This window comes from Pongo abelii, chromosome 23, assembly GCF_028885655.2.
Source record: "Pongo abelii isolate AG06213 chromosome 23, NHGRI_mPonAbe1-v2.0_pri, whole genome shotgun sequence".
In the NCBI taxonomy this organism is placed as follows: domain Eukaryota; kingdom Metazoa; phylum Chordata; class Mammalia; order Primates; family Hominidae; genus Pongo; species Pongo abelii.
The window spans coordinates 41937307-41952275 of NC_085929.1; the positions used below are offsets into that span (position 1 = coordinate 41937307).

General features: G+C 52.0%; 1 protein-coding gene across 3 annotated transcripts in view; it reads left to right on the top strand.

Moving 5' to 3' along the window:
• The first annotated feature begins 599 nt into the window (after positions 1-599).
• MCM5 (minichromosome maintenance complex component 5) overlaps positions 600-14969 on the top strand; it is a 50558-nt gene continuing 36188 nt past the window's right edge. For 2 of the 3 annotated variants that reach the window (XM_024239688.3, XM_024239689.3), the window contains exons 1-9: positions 600-771; positions 994-1168; positions 3767-3893; positions 3974-4102; positions 7093-7265; positions 8908-9063; positions 11229-11395; positions 12992-13163; positions 14713-14824. In XM_024239688.3, the coding sequence (XP_024095456.3) occupies positions 1002-1168; positions 3767-3893; positions 3974-4102; positions 7093-7265; positions 8908-9063; positions 11229-11395; positions 12992-13163; positions 14713-14824 (1203 nt within the window). In that variant the 5' untranslated portion in view covers positions 600-771; positions 994-1001. The remainder of the gene's footprint in view (positions 772-993; positions 1169-3766; positions 3894-3973; positions 4103-7092; positions 7266-8907; positions 9064-11228; positions 11396-12991; positions 13164-14712; positions 14825-14969) is intronic. The other variant, XM_063723025.1, reaches the window with a different exon arrangement.

Consider the following 14969-nt stretch of genomic DNA (forward strand, 5'->3'; position numbering starts at 1 on the left):
AAAATGGGCACCTGGACCCAGTCATTTCTAAACTTCTAGTTTTTTCTCCCTATGGCTATGAAAAGAGTCATTTTTTTTCATAGGACTTTTAAAGGAGACTTAAGAAAAGCACGCAGGCCTGGCCCGGTAGCTCACGCCAGTAATCCCAGTGCTTTGGGACGCCAAGGCGGGCGGGTCGCTTGAGAGCAGAGGTTCGAGACCTGGGCAAGATGGTGACACTACGTATTTATGAAATATTTTAAGAAAATCACGTACACCTGTGGTCCCCGCTACACGGGAGGCTGAGGCGGACGGATCGCTTGAGCTCAAGAGGTTGAGGCTACAGTGAGCCGTGATCGAGCCACTGCACTCCAACCCCGGCAACAGAACGAGACCATGCCTTAGGGAAAAAAAAAAAAAAAAAAAACCAAGAAAATAAAAAAGGCTCCCTCCGCACGCCCGCCCCTCCGCCATCTTTGCGTCCGCCCCGTCCTGCGCCGCCACTTCCTTCCCAGCCAGAAGTTTCGCGCCAAATTGTTCCGCACACAAAATGGAGCCCGGAAGGAGGCGAGGTCATGCACCTTGCAGCCAATCATCTTTGGCAGACAGTCCGGGAGACGGGGGGCTGGAGGGCTCAGAACGGTCCAATCGCTGGCCGCGAGGCTCCGGCGAACCAATGGGAGCGCAGCGGCTGCGGCGTCCGAACAGCGCCTCTAGTTTTTCCCGCGAAACTGGGCGGCTGAGCGTGGAGGTTCTTGTCTCCCCTGGTTTGTGAAGTGCGGAAAACCAGAGGTGAGGCCAGTGGGAGTGGGACTGGGACTGGGGTCCAGCAGGCATCTGGATTTCCGGGCGTAGTTGGAGTGGGACAGGGGTTTCTCGGGAACTGGGGTTGGAGTCCAGGAGCGCGGCCGGGGGTCCCCCCGCTCCGGACTCAGGGCAGGGACCCAGGCGTCGGAGGGGAGGAGGTGCCAGGCGCTGCCCGCAGCCTGTTCTGGCCGTTTGTTCCCACCCCAGGCGCAGTCATGTCGGGATTCGACGATCCTGGCATTTTCTACAGCGACAGCTTCGGGGGCGACGCCCAGGCCGACGAGGGGCAGGCCCGCAAATCGCAGCTGCAGAGGCGCTTCAAGGAGTTCCTGCGGCAGTACCGAGTGGGCACCGACCGCACGGGCTTCACCTTCAAATACAGGTGCGGCTCCTGCGGGGCCGGGGGCTCGAGTTCCAGTGTGGCCGCGCACACGCCTCTACCAGCCTGCTAGAGTCCTGGACAGTCAGAGCACAGATGGGCCCAGACGGGGGAAAGAGCCGGTCCTGGGTCCCAGGGCTCATCCCGGCAGCCTCACGCCTTGGTATAAGGCTTTGTGTATTTTATTTTATTTTATTTTATTATTTATTTATTTATTTTTTATTTTGAGACGGAGTCTCGCTCTGTCGCCAGGCTGGAGTGCAGTGGCGCGATCTCGGCTCACTGCAATCTCCGCTTCCCGGGTTCAAGCGATTCTCGTGTCTCAGCCTCCGGAGTAGGTGGGACTACCCCCGCCACCACCACGCCCGGATAATTTTTTGTAATTTTAGTGGAGATGGGGTTTCGCCATGTTGGCCAGGCTGGTCTCGAACTCCTGACCTGAAGTGATCCACCCGCCTCGGTCTCCCAAAGTGCTGGGATTACAGGCGTGAGCCACCGTGCCCGGCCTCTTTTGTGTATTTTATCTATACCTGGAGTTAACTTCTGGGTGAGTCACCTGTTGAGTGGGCCACCAGCAACCAGCTAGCGCCACTTGGACTGTTTAGTTCTTTATCCAGCTCTTGTTCCTGTTCATCTGCTTCCTATCATCCTTCCATGTCATGTCTGAGACCTTACAAACTCAAGTTCCCTGTAGGTGTAAAAGGTGAAGATGGCAGTTAGGATTCACTTCACTTTGCCCATTCATTTATTTATACCAGTCTTGCACCTTCATTGATTGAGCACCTGCTGCCTGCCAGATACTGTTCTGGGTGCTGGGCTGCAGCACTGAAGCTGGACCTGGCTCCTGCTTCTAGTTGATTGTATGACCTGTGACATCATGAGAATCCTCATAGGCCCGGCCTCTATCCCTGAGATGTTAAAATGCAGAGAACATGAGGTTGCAGGTTCAGCATTGGCCCATTATTAGCTGAGTGACTTCCAGGTGTCCGTGTCTCTGGGCCTCACCAGGCCAGAAATGGGTAAAGACATTCCTGCTTTCACTTATTCATGCAGCAGCTGATACTGCCCACCTGTGTGCCAGGCACTGAGCTACAAAGATGAAAAGACGTGCTTCTTGTCCTAGAGAAGCTCCTAAGTCAGAGGAGTAAGTCTTGAAGACCAACAGATAACTTCCACAGTGGTCATTTCCTCCACAGAGGAAGGTGAAAGGACTTAGGGAAGTTTTCCCAGGGGCTAAAGTTTGAGGTGACCTTTGAGCTAAGGTCAGAGTTGCAGGTGTAGAAAGCCTTCTGTCTAGGTAGGCGCAATTGCTTGTGTAGAGGTGTGGAGTGTCCTCACAGCAAGTGGCTTTCAGTACCAGTCTGACCATTTTACTGGCTCCTGGACATAAGGGAGATGGGGCTCAGGCCTGTGATACTGCGAGGCTGGGGAACGGCCTGTGCGTTGGTCAGTGGTCCCCAAATATGTTCTTGCAACAGTACTCACATGGGATGCTCTGCTAAGCATCTGGGCTGGACGCAGTGGCTCATGCTTGTAATCCCGACGCTTTGGGAGGCCGATGCCAATGGATCATTTGAGCCCAGGAGTTCAAGACCTGGCTGGGCAACAGTGAAACCCAGTCTCTATTTAAAAAAACAAAAAACAACCTGACTAGAGGTTGATAAGGCAGATATGTTTTCTGCTGCCTTGGTGCCTCCAGTTTTTTTGTTGTTTTGTTTTTTGTTTTTTTTTTTGAGATGGAGTCTCACTCTGTCACCCAGGTTTGAGTACAGTGGTGTGATCTTGGCTCACTGCAACTGCTGCCTCCCGGGTTCAAGTGATTCTCCTGCCTCAGTCCCCCAAGTAGCTAGGATTACAGGTGCCCGCCACCACACCCGGCTAGTCTTTTTTTTTTTTTTTTGTATTTTTAGTAGAGATGGGGTTTCTCCATGTTGGTGAGGCCGGTACCTTTTTGGTTTTTTTTTTTTTTTGAGACAGTCTCAGTCTGTCGCCCAGGCTGGAGTGCCCTGGCAAGATCTCTGGTCACTGCAGCCTCCACCTCTGGGGTTCAAGCATTCTCATGCCTTAGTAGCTGGGACTACAGGCGTACGCTACCATGCCCGGCTAATCTTTGTATTTTTAGTAGAGACTGGGTGTTGCCATGTTGCCCAGGCTGGTGAACTCCTGGCCTCAAGTAATCCACCCTCCTCAGTCTCCTAAAGTGTTGGGATTACAGGCGTGAGCCACTGCACTGGGCCCCAAGTTTGAGCTGTGTACATTGTTCTTCTCCAAGAGTAAGTTAAAGGCTCCGCGGAATCCTTCAGTGACAGAACTGGCTTGTTGTTTTGTGCACGCTGGCCTGAGTGTTGAAACATCCTTTGACTATCTCGTGGACCCCTTCCATGGAGCTTTCTTTAGGGCATGCCTGTGCCAGCAGTGAGTAGCCTCTGCAGGGTTAAATAATGGAATGATCTGGAATTAGATGTGTGTTTGGGAAGAGGAATGGTGAGGTCATGGTGGCTGTGGTGTGGGCCGCTTCAGGGGTGCAGGCACACTTCAGCCAATGTTGGTTTCCTCTTCTTTGCACCCTTCCTGCCCCACCCTGCTATGTGCCCACTCCAGGGATGAACTCAAGCGGCATTACAATCTGGGGGAGTACTGGATTGAGGTGGAGATGGAGGATCTGGCCAGCTTTGATGAGGACCTGGCCGACTACTTGTACAAGCAGCCAGCTGAGCACCTGCAGCTGGTGAGTGGGACCCCATCCCTGAGCTCCCCAGGGCTGCTCTGCCCCAGTTACTAACAGCCTGTGCCCTTCCCTTTCTCCAGCTGGAGGAAGCTGCCAAGGAGGTAGCTGATGAGGTGACCCGTCCCCGGCCTTCTGGGGAGGAGGTGCTCCAGGACATCCAGGTCATGCTCAAGTCGGATGCCAGCCCTTCCAGCATTCGTAGCCTGAAGGTGGGTCGGGGGGCTGTGGCTGTTGCATGGTGCAGAGGGCTTTGGATGCAGGCAGACCTGAGTGCTAGCTGTGTGACCTTGAGCGAGGCACTTGACCTTTCTGAACCTGTCTCTTGCAGACAAAAGGAACTTTTCTTGTTTTTTACTTTTTGTTATGAAAAATTACACACCCAAAAGCAGAGAGTAGTATAATGAATCCCGTATAGCTTCACCCAGATTCAATAATTAACATTTTGCGTTGTTTCCTATTTTGTCCTTTCTATTTTTTGCTAAAGAATTTTAAAGTAAATTCATGCATGGTGGTGCATGCCTCTAATCTTAGCACTTTGGGAGGCCGAGGGAGGAAGATTGCTTGATACCAGGAGTTTGAGACCCTGACTCACCAAAAAAAAAAACAAAAAACAAACAAAAAAAAAACAAAGCTAGGTATGGTGGCATATGCCTATAGTCCAAGCTACTTGGGAGGCTGAAGTGGGAGAATCAAGGGACCCAGGAATTTGAGGTTACAGTGAGCTCTGATTGTGCCTCTCGGCACTTCAGCCTGGGTGACAGAGCAAGACCCTGTCTCTAAAAATAAAAAATAAATTACAGACATGACACTTTATCCCGAAAAAAAAAAAAGTTTTCTTACATACTCTCAATACCATCATCAGCACCTCAACTGAAACATCAAAGATATCTTAGTATCATTGAATATGTGGTCTAGATTCAGATTGACCAAATTACGTCAATTGCCTCTTACAGCTCATGTGTCTCAGCCAGGACCAGGCATTGTATTGGATTGTTTAAATCTCTTTTAATCCAGAACAGCTTCCTTTACTCTGGGTGTAAGTTCTTTCACAGATACATTATTGATTTGCTGAAGAAGCAGGAGCCATTATCCTGTAGAATGTGCTGCCTTTTAGATTTATCTGAAGGCCTCCTTGGGGTGGTTAAAACATGCCCCTTCCCCCCTGTGATTTTTGGAAGCTGGAAGTTAGATGCAAAGGCCTGTGTTTCGATTTCACATACCGGGCAAGAACGCTTGTGGGTGATACTGGATCCCTCATTGCATCACACCATCCACTATGCTGAGACTGACCAGGTGCTAGGTTGAGGTGGTGATGGCCACTTTATTGTAATGATGCAGGCATGGAGCCTTGTATTCCGCTTCCCCAGCCTCGCTTCTGCTTCCCACAGCCTCTTCCTGGTTTCTTTGAGAGCCCCAGCAAAACTTCTGCTCATGTCTGATTCTCTCATTCAGCCCGAGGAGGGCGTTGAGAAATGGAGACAAGGTGGAGAGAGATTGTCCCAGTCCTGTACACTAGTGGTTCAGGAGCTTTGTGAAGGGCAAGGACTGGCCATAGGAAGGAGCAGATTGGCTGAGAGTTTATGTTTTACTTTTTATTATGGATAATTCAAACATTAGAATATAAAGAGAATCGTATAACAAATCCTCTTGTACTCATCACCCAGCAATTAGAGGCCAATTTTTTTTTTTTTTTTTTTTTTTTTTTTGAGATGGAGTTTTCGCTCTTGTTACCCAGGCTGGAGTGCGGTGGCACGATCTCAGCTCACTGCAACTTCTGCCTCACGGGTTCAAGCGATTCTCCTGCCTCAGCCTCCCAAGTGGCTGGAATTACAGGCACACACCACCACACCTGGCTAATTTTTAGTAGAGATGAGGTTTTACCATGTTGGCCAGGCTGGTCTCGAACTCCTGACCTCAGGTGATCCATAGAGGCCAAATCTTATTTCATCTGTGGCCCTGGAGTTCTTTTGAAACAAGTCCCATACATCATATAATTTGATCTGGAACTATTTTGCCATGTATCTCTGAAAGATGAATCTCTTTTTTTTTGAGACTGTTTCACTCTGTTGCCCAGGATGGAGTGCAGTGGCATGATCTCAAATCACTGTAACCCCTGCTTCCCCAGTTGAAGCGATTCTCCTGCCTCAGCCTCCCGAGTAGCTGGGATGACAGGCATATGCCACCACACCTGGCTAATTTTTGTATTTTTAGTAGAGACGGGGTTTCACCATGTTGGCCAGGCTGGTCTCGAACTCCTGACCTCAAGTGATCCGTCCACCTTGGCCTTCCAAAGTGTTGGTATTACAGGCATGAGCCACTGCGCCCAGACTTTGAAGAATCATTTTTAAAGGCATAGCTACAATAACATCACACTTAAAAATTAACATTACGGCCGGGCGCAGTGGCTTATGCCTGTAATCCCAGCATTTTGGGAGGCCGAGGTGGGTGGATTGCCTGAGGTCAAGAGTTCGAGACCAGCCTGGCCAACATAGTGAAACCCCGTCTCTACTAAAAATACAAAAAATTAGCTGGGCGTGGTGGCAGTCACCTGTAATTCCAGCTACTTGGGAGGCTGAGGCAGGAGAATTGCTTGAACCCGGGAGGCGGAGGTTGCAGTAAGCCGAGATCCTGCCATTGCACTCCAGCCTGGGCGACAGAGCAAGACTCTGTCTCAAAAAAAAAAGATAAAATATTACTGCCTTATTGTCCAGTGTGGGAATAGTCATTAAGATGGGGAAACTGAGGCTCAAAGAGAAGTGACTCAGAGAGAAGGCCACACAGCAGGTTTTGACAGAACTTGAACTATAACATGGGCCCCTGCCTCCCAGGTTTGTTCTCTGTGTTGTACTCTACAGGTCCAGGGATGTTGCCATCAGAGCTGGGGTTCAGGTCTGTGTCCTGGCACCTGCCACTTTGTAGGGAAATGTGCTTTGTGTATCTCTTGCCCCCTCCCCCATTGTGCTGCGAGGTCCTTAAAAGCAGGAGCTGTGCCTGAGGCTCCTCTGAACCACCGGGTCCAGGTAGCCTGGCACTGGGTGGATGCTCTGGAAGCAGTTTTTGAGCTGAACAGAAGAACTGTGCCCCTCCCTGCAGCTCTGTGCCCACCTCCTCCAGGCCCCTGCCCAGGACATTTACCGGCATATCTCAGGTGTGTCCTGGCTCCCCTTAACCAACAAGCCTCCCGATGGCTCTGTTACAGTCGGACATGATGTCACACCTGGTGAAGATCCCTGGCATCATCATCGCGGCCTCTGCGGTCCGTGCCAAGGCCACCCACATCTCTATCCAGTGCCGCAGCTGCCGCAACACCCTCACCAACATTGCCATGCGCCCTGGCCTGGAGGGCTATGCCCTGCCCAGGAAGTGCAACACGTGAGTCTGTGGCCAAAAGGGACTGTGGGAGGTGACCTGAGTGAAGATGAGAAAGGATGAGAACAAGTAGCAAGCACTGCCTGCAGCTGCTTCTAGAGATCCACTGGGATGGGCTGGACAGGGGTGTGCCTTTAGGATTGGCACAGATCTGATGCCCTGCGGCTCTGAGACACTGTGAACAGTGTCCCTCTACACTGGTGAGTTCTGTCTCACCAGGATACCCAGACAGCCTTGTAGGGAACGCAGGGTTGGGAGGGAAAAGCAGTCCAGGGGAATGAGTCTACTTGGAATCTTCTGAGGCAAACTATGGTTTGCTCACTAGGCCAGATCTAGCTTGCTGACCCTATGGCCCAGGAACACGTTCGTTCATTTAAGTATTGCCCACAGCTGGTTTCGCACTACAAAGGCAGAGTATGTGGCCTCTTGGCTTGCAGAACCTGGAATGCACATCCTCTGGCCCTTTCTAGAAAATGTTTGCTGCCCCCGGTCTGAAGGAGCCCCACCCTCTTCACTGGCTGCTCTTTCTTGGCTCCTTCGCTGGTGCCTCCTCAGCTTCCCATCCACCTGCGGCACAGTGGCCTCATTCCATGCTGTTGGCATCTCTCACTTGGAGTGGCGCGCTACCTCCTCCCTGAGCCGCCGCGTCCACCCTCCGCCCCCTCAATCTGTTTTCCACCCAGCAGCCAGGTGTCCCTTGACACTGCAGGTGGTCCAGTCATTTACTTCTTAGTCAAGTCCTGCACGGCCCACCACGATCTGCTCCCGGCTCCCCCAGGCCTCGCTGCCCCTCTTCTCTCCAGCCTCCTTCCTGTTCCTGGAATACACTGGCCACCCCTAGTCTCACTGCCTTTGACCTTGCTGTTTCCTCTACTGGGAGTGCTGTTCCTCAAGCCGCCATAGTCTGTGTCCTCACTTCTTCAGGCTCCTCTTCACATGTCCCCTCACCAGGCGCATTTTGCCCGACCCTTCGTCTTCAGTTTGGTGCGCACACACCTCGTCTCTCCCACACCTGCCTACTTCTTTACTTTTCTTCACAGCATGTAGCTGTTACTCTTTTATGTGGTTGTTTGCTTGTATGTCTTTTCAGCCTCCCTTGATAGGAACTTAGGCTCCACAAGAGCAGGGACCTTTTGTTCACTGCTGTGCCCCCTGCACCTGGAATAGTGTCAGACACATAGTAGGTTTTGCTATGATGTTTGCTTCTTTCTGTTGCTATAGTATTTATTGGATAATGACATAATTACCTAGGGATATGTAGAGGCTTAGACCCTCAGAATGGTCTAGAACTGCCTAGAATCCCACTGGAAAAGATCTTGGGATTTGAGTGGGGCTTTAGTAAGAGAATTGATGAACTAGCTCTTCTTCACCCATGAGGACCCCATGACCCTGCAAGACCGAGTGTGACCTGTCTGCCTCCTCTCAGCACGTTAATGGAAGAACCCAGCCTCAAGCAGTTCCCTTGACTCTCAATCCAGTGCTAGGTCCGTCAGCGTTGCCTTCCTTTAGGGCTTATCTCCAGCTTATTCTGGAGACCCCATAAATTGCTGCTGGCAACATCTCCTTGCTGGCTTCTGGGATGAATGAGCCCTGCCTTTGGATTCTCCAGGTAGCTTTGGTGACTCTTTTCCCTTACCTTGTACAGAGATCAGGCTGGGCGCCCCAAATGCCCACTGGACCCGTACTTCATCATGCCCGACAAATGCAAATGCGTGGACTTCCAGACCCTGAAGCTGCAGGAGCTGCCTGATGCAGTCCCCCACGGGGAGATGCCCAGACACATGCAGCTCTACTGCGACAGGTGAGGCAGAGGGGCCGGGACGTGGGCATCTACGACGGTGGATGTCCCAGCTGTGGCCCTAACCCGAGTGTTGGGAGTGGGTCATCTGGAGCAGGGTGAGTGGGGTGGAGAAGGTGGCCAGTTGCAGAGTGCCTGCTCTGTGCCTAATGCTTCCATAAGTTCCTCTCATCTCATCTTTCCATAATCTGCAGGGTTATGTCAGCCCCATTTTGCAGATGAGGAAATGTAACTTGGAGAGGTTAAATGACTTACTGTCGGGCTTTCAGCCTGTGTCTGTTGCTTTCCAAAGTCTGTGTTCTTCCTAGGATAAGAGGTCTAGGGTGCACAGCTAGGTAACCAATAGCTGGGAAAGCTTCTTCCCAGCCTGACATCCCACCTCCTACCCCCGGCTTTCTTTTTTTTGAGATGGAGTCTGGCTCTGTCGCCTAGGCTGGAGAGCAGTGGTGCGATCTTGGCTCTCTGCAAGCTCCGTCTCCCGGGTTCACGCCATTCTCCAGCCTCAGCCTTGCGAGTAGCTGAGACTACAGGCGCCCGCCAGCATGCCCGGCTAATTTTTTGTATTTTTTAGTAGAGATGAGGTTTCACTGTGTTAGCCAGGATGGTCTCGATCTCCTGACCTCGTGATCTGCCTGCCTTGGCTTCCCAGAGTGCTGGGATTACAGGCTTGAGCCACTGCGCCCAGCGTACCCCAGGCTTTCTGTTAAGATCCTGCTGAACAGCCATGGTGGCTCATGCCTGTAATCCCAACACTTGGAGAGACTGAGACAGGATTGCTTGAGGCCAGGAGTTCAAGACCAGCCTGGGCAACATACTGAGACCCTGTATCTAAAAAAAAAAAATTATTTTTATTAGCTGGATGTTGGGGCAGACACCTATAATCCCAGCTACTTGGGAGGCTGAGGTGGGAGAATCACTTGAGCTCAGAAGGTTGAGGTTGCTGTGAGCTGTGATTACACCACTCTACTCTAGCCTGGGCAACAGAGTGAGACCCTGTCTCAAAAAGGAAAACAAAAAAGATTCTACTGAGGGGGAGAGGGTACTGAGCTTGGGCCCCTCATAGTAACCTGGGTGGAAGGTTTTGAGATCTTTGATTAGGGTTCTAACCTGGGCTTGCGTATCCTGAAATTGCATGCAGGTGTTCTGAGGAGAGTGGATCTATAGCTTCTGTTAACTTCATTAGTGGCAACAGAGTATGTAGGGGTCAGGCTCTTGCTCCCTGGGCAAGTTATGTGACTTTGTCAAACTTAGTTTCCTCATCAGTAAAATGGGGATAAGGACAGTCCTTAATCTCTCAGAGGGCTGCTTGAAAATGCTTGTCGTGTTTAGCACAATTCCTTCATGCAGATTACGTAATCAGGATGTGTGATTTTCCAAGCAGTTCATGAATCCTGAAAACTTACGAAGCGGGTATGGGAAGAGGGGAGTTGGAAGCTCATGGAGTGACGGTGATGGTCTTTTCTGGAGCTGTGATTTCTGATGGTATAAAGCACTTCTATGTCTGCTGCCTCACCTGACTCCACAACATCAGAGGCAGGCCACTTCATCATCCCCCTAGGCTCAGAGGTGCAGTGACTTCGTTAAGGTCACACAGCGACTAAGTGTCCCTCCACACCACCCTGGCTCTGACTGGGGGACTTGGAGACTTCCCTGTTTCAACATCTCGTTTTTAAAACGGAAATGAAAACCCAGAGGCAAAATGAGCTCACAGAGCCACGAAGAGGCAAAAAGGGCTAGTGGCCCCTCAAGGAGGCTGGAGGGCATGAAGAGGAAGTCTTGCCCTGAGAGGCTAAAGGGCGCCACCCAGCGAGCTGACAGCAGACACGTGGAGATGGGGCTTTTGGAGGGCTCTGTGGGCTGTCATTAAGCCTCCTAAACCAGCGTACAAATGAGTTAGCGAGTTCAGCGAGAGTCAGGCCACCACCTGCCTTTCTGTTTGGCTGTCACTGTCAGCAACACCATCCTCCAAGCAGCTGAGCATGGGCTGAGTGATGTGGGGACAGAGGCCATTCTCTGGGCTCCGTGGGGATGGAGCCAGCTCAGCATGTGGTGCCTGTGGCAAAAATGCTGAGGTGGACCCCGAGTGTCCTGGGGATGGATGGAATCAGAGACTTGCTGTCCAAGTCAGAATCTCACCTTTTCTCCTTTCTCCTCTACCCTCCTCTCAGGTACCTATGTGACAAGGTCGTCCCTGGGAACAGGGTTACCATCATGGGCATCTACTCTATCAAGAAGTTTGGCCTGACTTCCAGCAGGGGCCGTGACAGGGTGGGCGTGGGCATCCGAAGCTCCTACATCCGTGTCCTGGGCATCCAGGTGGACACAGATGGCTCTGGTGAGTTGGCTTTGGGGTCCTGGCTTAGCCCTGCCAAAAGGCTGTGCTTGCATACTTCTGGTAACAGGCAGCTCGTTACTTCATGAGGTAGCCCAGGATGTCCTTGCGTTGCTCATATCATTAGAATGTTCATTTTTATATTAAGTGATCCCCGGAACTTCCACACTTTGGTCCTAGCTGTGACTCCTGGGCTGAGGATGTTTGCCTAAGTGCAGGATTAAGGCAGAAGGACTGAGGTCAAATCACTGGGGAATTACTGAAAGCCACGTCTTCACTTCTGTGACAGGAGATACAAGAGAAGTGAAATGCAGGGTTCCAGGCAGGCAGCCGCCAAGTGTGTAGTTGGAGAAGTAAGAAAACTGTGAGACCGCTGGGGACATGTGGGTAAAGTGGCGGCTGTTGTGGGTCATGCAGTTCCAAGGAGGTGCTAAAGGAGGTCTGAGAAGGAGGAGGTGGGGGCTGGGCCTTGGGGAAGGTTTTCTGGGAGGAGGTTAATCTGAGCTGGGCTTTGAAGAGTGGTGGATGTGGAAGAACTTCCAGGCGGGAGGGGATGGCAGGAGCAGGTGAAGACCCCAGCCTGGGCAACGTACTGAGTGGCCGGAGGGCCGAGTGGGAGTCCAGGGGATGGGGGCCAGGCGGAGTAAGAGGCCTTGAGTGCCGAGATGGGGAGCTCCTGCTTACACCTGAGGGCAGCAGGGGCCACTTGGAGGGTTTTCAGGTTTATTTCAGCCCTCTGGCTGCAGTGAATTGATTCGGAGGGGTGGCTTCCCCAGCACTCAGTCCATGGCCCACCCCACATTTACACAAACTACCTAGATTATTACAACTTTAAAACCACTGACAGGCAAGTAGCTCTCACATTTCCATTTCTAGCCTGGGCTTCTCCCCACGCTCCAGACTTTCATAACCAACTGCTGATTTGACATGTTCACTTAGATATCTGAAAGGCATCTTGAACTTCACATGGCTGAAGCTAAGCTCCCCTTTCCCCACCCTCAGACTGGCTCCTCGCAGTCTTCCCATCTCCACCCTTTCAGTTGCTCTGACAAAAACCCCCAAGTCATCCTTGGTGCTCTTTTCTCTCATCCCCCACATCTAATCACTCAGGAACTCTGGGCAGCTCCACCTTTAAAATGTGTCCAGGATCTGACCACTTCTCATCCTTCCCACTTGCTCTGAGCCCTCCCTTGTCAGGCCTCCCTGGATCACCGTTGATCCTCCCCAGTTTTCATCTCCACCTTGCCCCTACCTTCTCTGTTCTGCAGCAGCCAGTGAGCGATGCTGTCATGACCAAGACACTATATCACTCCTCAGCTGAAAGGGGAGACCTTCCAGTGGTTTCCAAGGTCCTATGCCATCTGGCCCTCTGTTTCCTCAGAACCCTCCTCCCCACTTCCCCTCACCCTTTGGACCCTGGAACACACCAGGCCCATTCCTGAGGGCTTGAGAGCTGGGATCTCTATTTACTCAGACAGGTTGTGCTGTCCTGGCCCTAAAAGCTCTGCCCTCTGGGAGGTCCCTGAGCTGGTGCCAGGATGGGCAGTGGGCTGGAAGAGCTCCCTTGTACTCAATCACGCGCCTGCTTTGCCTACCAAGGCCGCAGCTTTGCTGGGGCCATGAGCCCCCAGGAGGAGGAGGAGTTCCGTCGCCTGGCCGTTCTCCCCAATGTCTATGAGGTCATCTCCAAGAGCATCGCCCCCTCCATCTTTGGGGGCACGGACATGAAGAAGGCCATTGCCTGTCTGCTCTTTGGGGGCTCCCGAAAGAGGTAGGGAGCTTGAGTTCCCTTGGGTTTGGGGAGGCGGCTGGTGACGGGGCTCACAGTAGGATAATTACTGGATAATCAGGACTGGGCACTCTTTTTTGGGTTTCCTGGGCCCCTCAGTCTGCCAGGCACCTTTGCCAGCCCCCAAGCTTGCCATCAGCTGGCTAGTGGCTGATCTGTGCACCTGTCTCAGCGATGCCCTGACCCTGGCAAGGTGGTGGACTGGGGGCCTGGCAAGTGCAGTGGGAGAGCACTGAGCTTGGGGTCATGCAGGTACCAGGACTTAAATCTCAGCACTGAGCTTGGGGTCAGTAGCAGGGATATTATTAGCAGCTGCCATTTACTGTGTTCTTCCTATGCACAGGCATTCTTTTTTTTTTTTTTTTTTTTTTTTTGAGACGGAGTCTCACTCTGTCACCCAGGCTGGAGTGCAGTGGCGCAATCTCGGCTCACTGCAAGCTCTGTCATGGTATCTGGTCATGCAGGTACCAGGTCTTAAATCTCAGCACTGAGCTTGGGGTCATGCAGGTACCTGGGGTGAGAGTCACTTTTTTTTGAACCAAAGTTTCCAATGAATGAAACAGGTGAGAAACTTGACTCTTGAAGGACATTATGTGTCCTTTGGAAACTATAAAATCAGTTATAGACAGTAGCAGGGATATTATTAGCAATTGCCATTTACTGTGTTCTTCCTATGCACAGGCATTCTTCTTTTTTTTTTTTTTTTTTTTTTGAGACAGAGTCTCACTCTGTTGCCCAGGCTGGAGTGCAGTGGTGCGATCTCGGCTCACTGCAAGCTCCACCTCCCGGGTTCACACCATTCTCCTGCCTGAGCCTCCCGAGTAGCTGGGACTACAGGCGCCCGCCACCACGCCCAGCTAATTTTTTTTTGTAGTTTTAGTAGAGGCAGGGTTTCACCGTGTTAGCCAGGATGGTCTCGATCTCCTGACCTTGTGATCCGCCCGCCTCAGCCTCCCAAAGTGCTGGGATTACAGGCGTGAGCCACCACACCTGGGCCGCACAGGCATTCTTCTAAGTGCTTTATGTGTCTGAAGCCCAGTCAGTCCTCACAGTAACCTGTTGAGAACGCAGCTGTTGTGCCCATTTTATAGATGAGGGAATTGAGGCATAGAGAGTTAAAGGGACTTGCTCCTTAGCACATGCAGGGGAGCCAGGAGCCTGCTGTCACGGTGCTTGTTCTGCCGCACCGTGCACAGCCCACAGGCAGCTCTCAGTCCTTTTCTTTCAAGCTGGGAGGAACGTTACTCAGATGCTGGGTGTACCCGAGCACAGCCATAAGAGCCATTTCCTTTAACCCTCCTCTTCTGGGAGGCAAGCTCTGTCCTCATTGCTAGGCAAGACCTATCGTGGTTTGGGAGCTACAGAGCTGGGTAGGAACATGGGTCCTAGGCCACAGCCACTACCCTCCTGCCAACTCTGAGGCCCATGATAGTTGGGGGAGTCACCTGTCAGCCCACCAATCTGGTGACTGGATGTCACATGCGATGCCCTCATGGATTCTCACCTTGTCCATCTACCCTTCCTCCCCCAGGCTCCCTGATGGACTTACTCGCCGAGGAGACATCAACCTGCTGATGCTAGGGGACCCTGGGACAGCCAAGTCCCAGCTTCTGAAGTTTGTGGAGAAGTGTTCTCCCATTGGGGTGAGTGGCCTGGGATACCTTCTCCACCTTGGCTTGCGGGGAGGAAGCTGCAGGGCAGGGCCTCTGGGTCCCCAGGACACCTATGGTGGGCTGGCTCACCCGGAATCTCTTCCTCCTTTCTCTTGGCTGTGGTCAGGATGGCCGA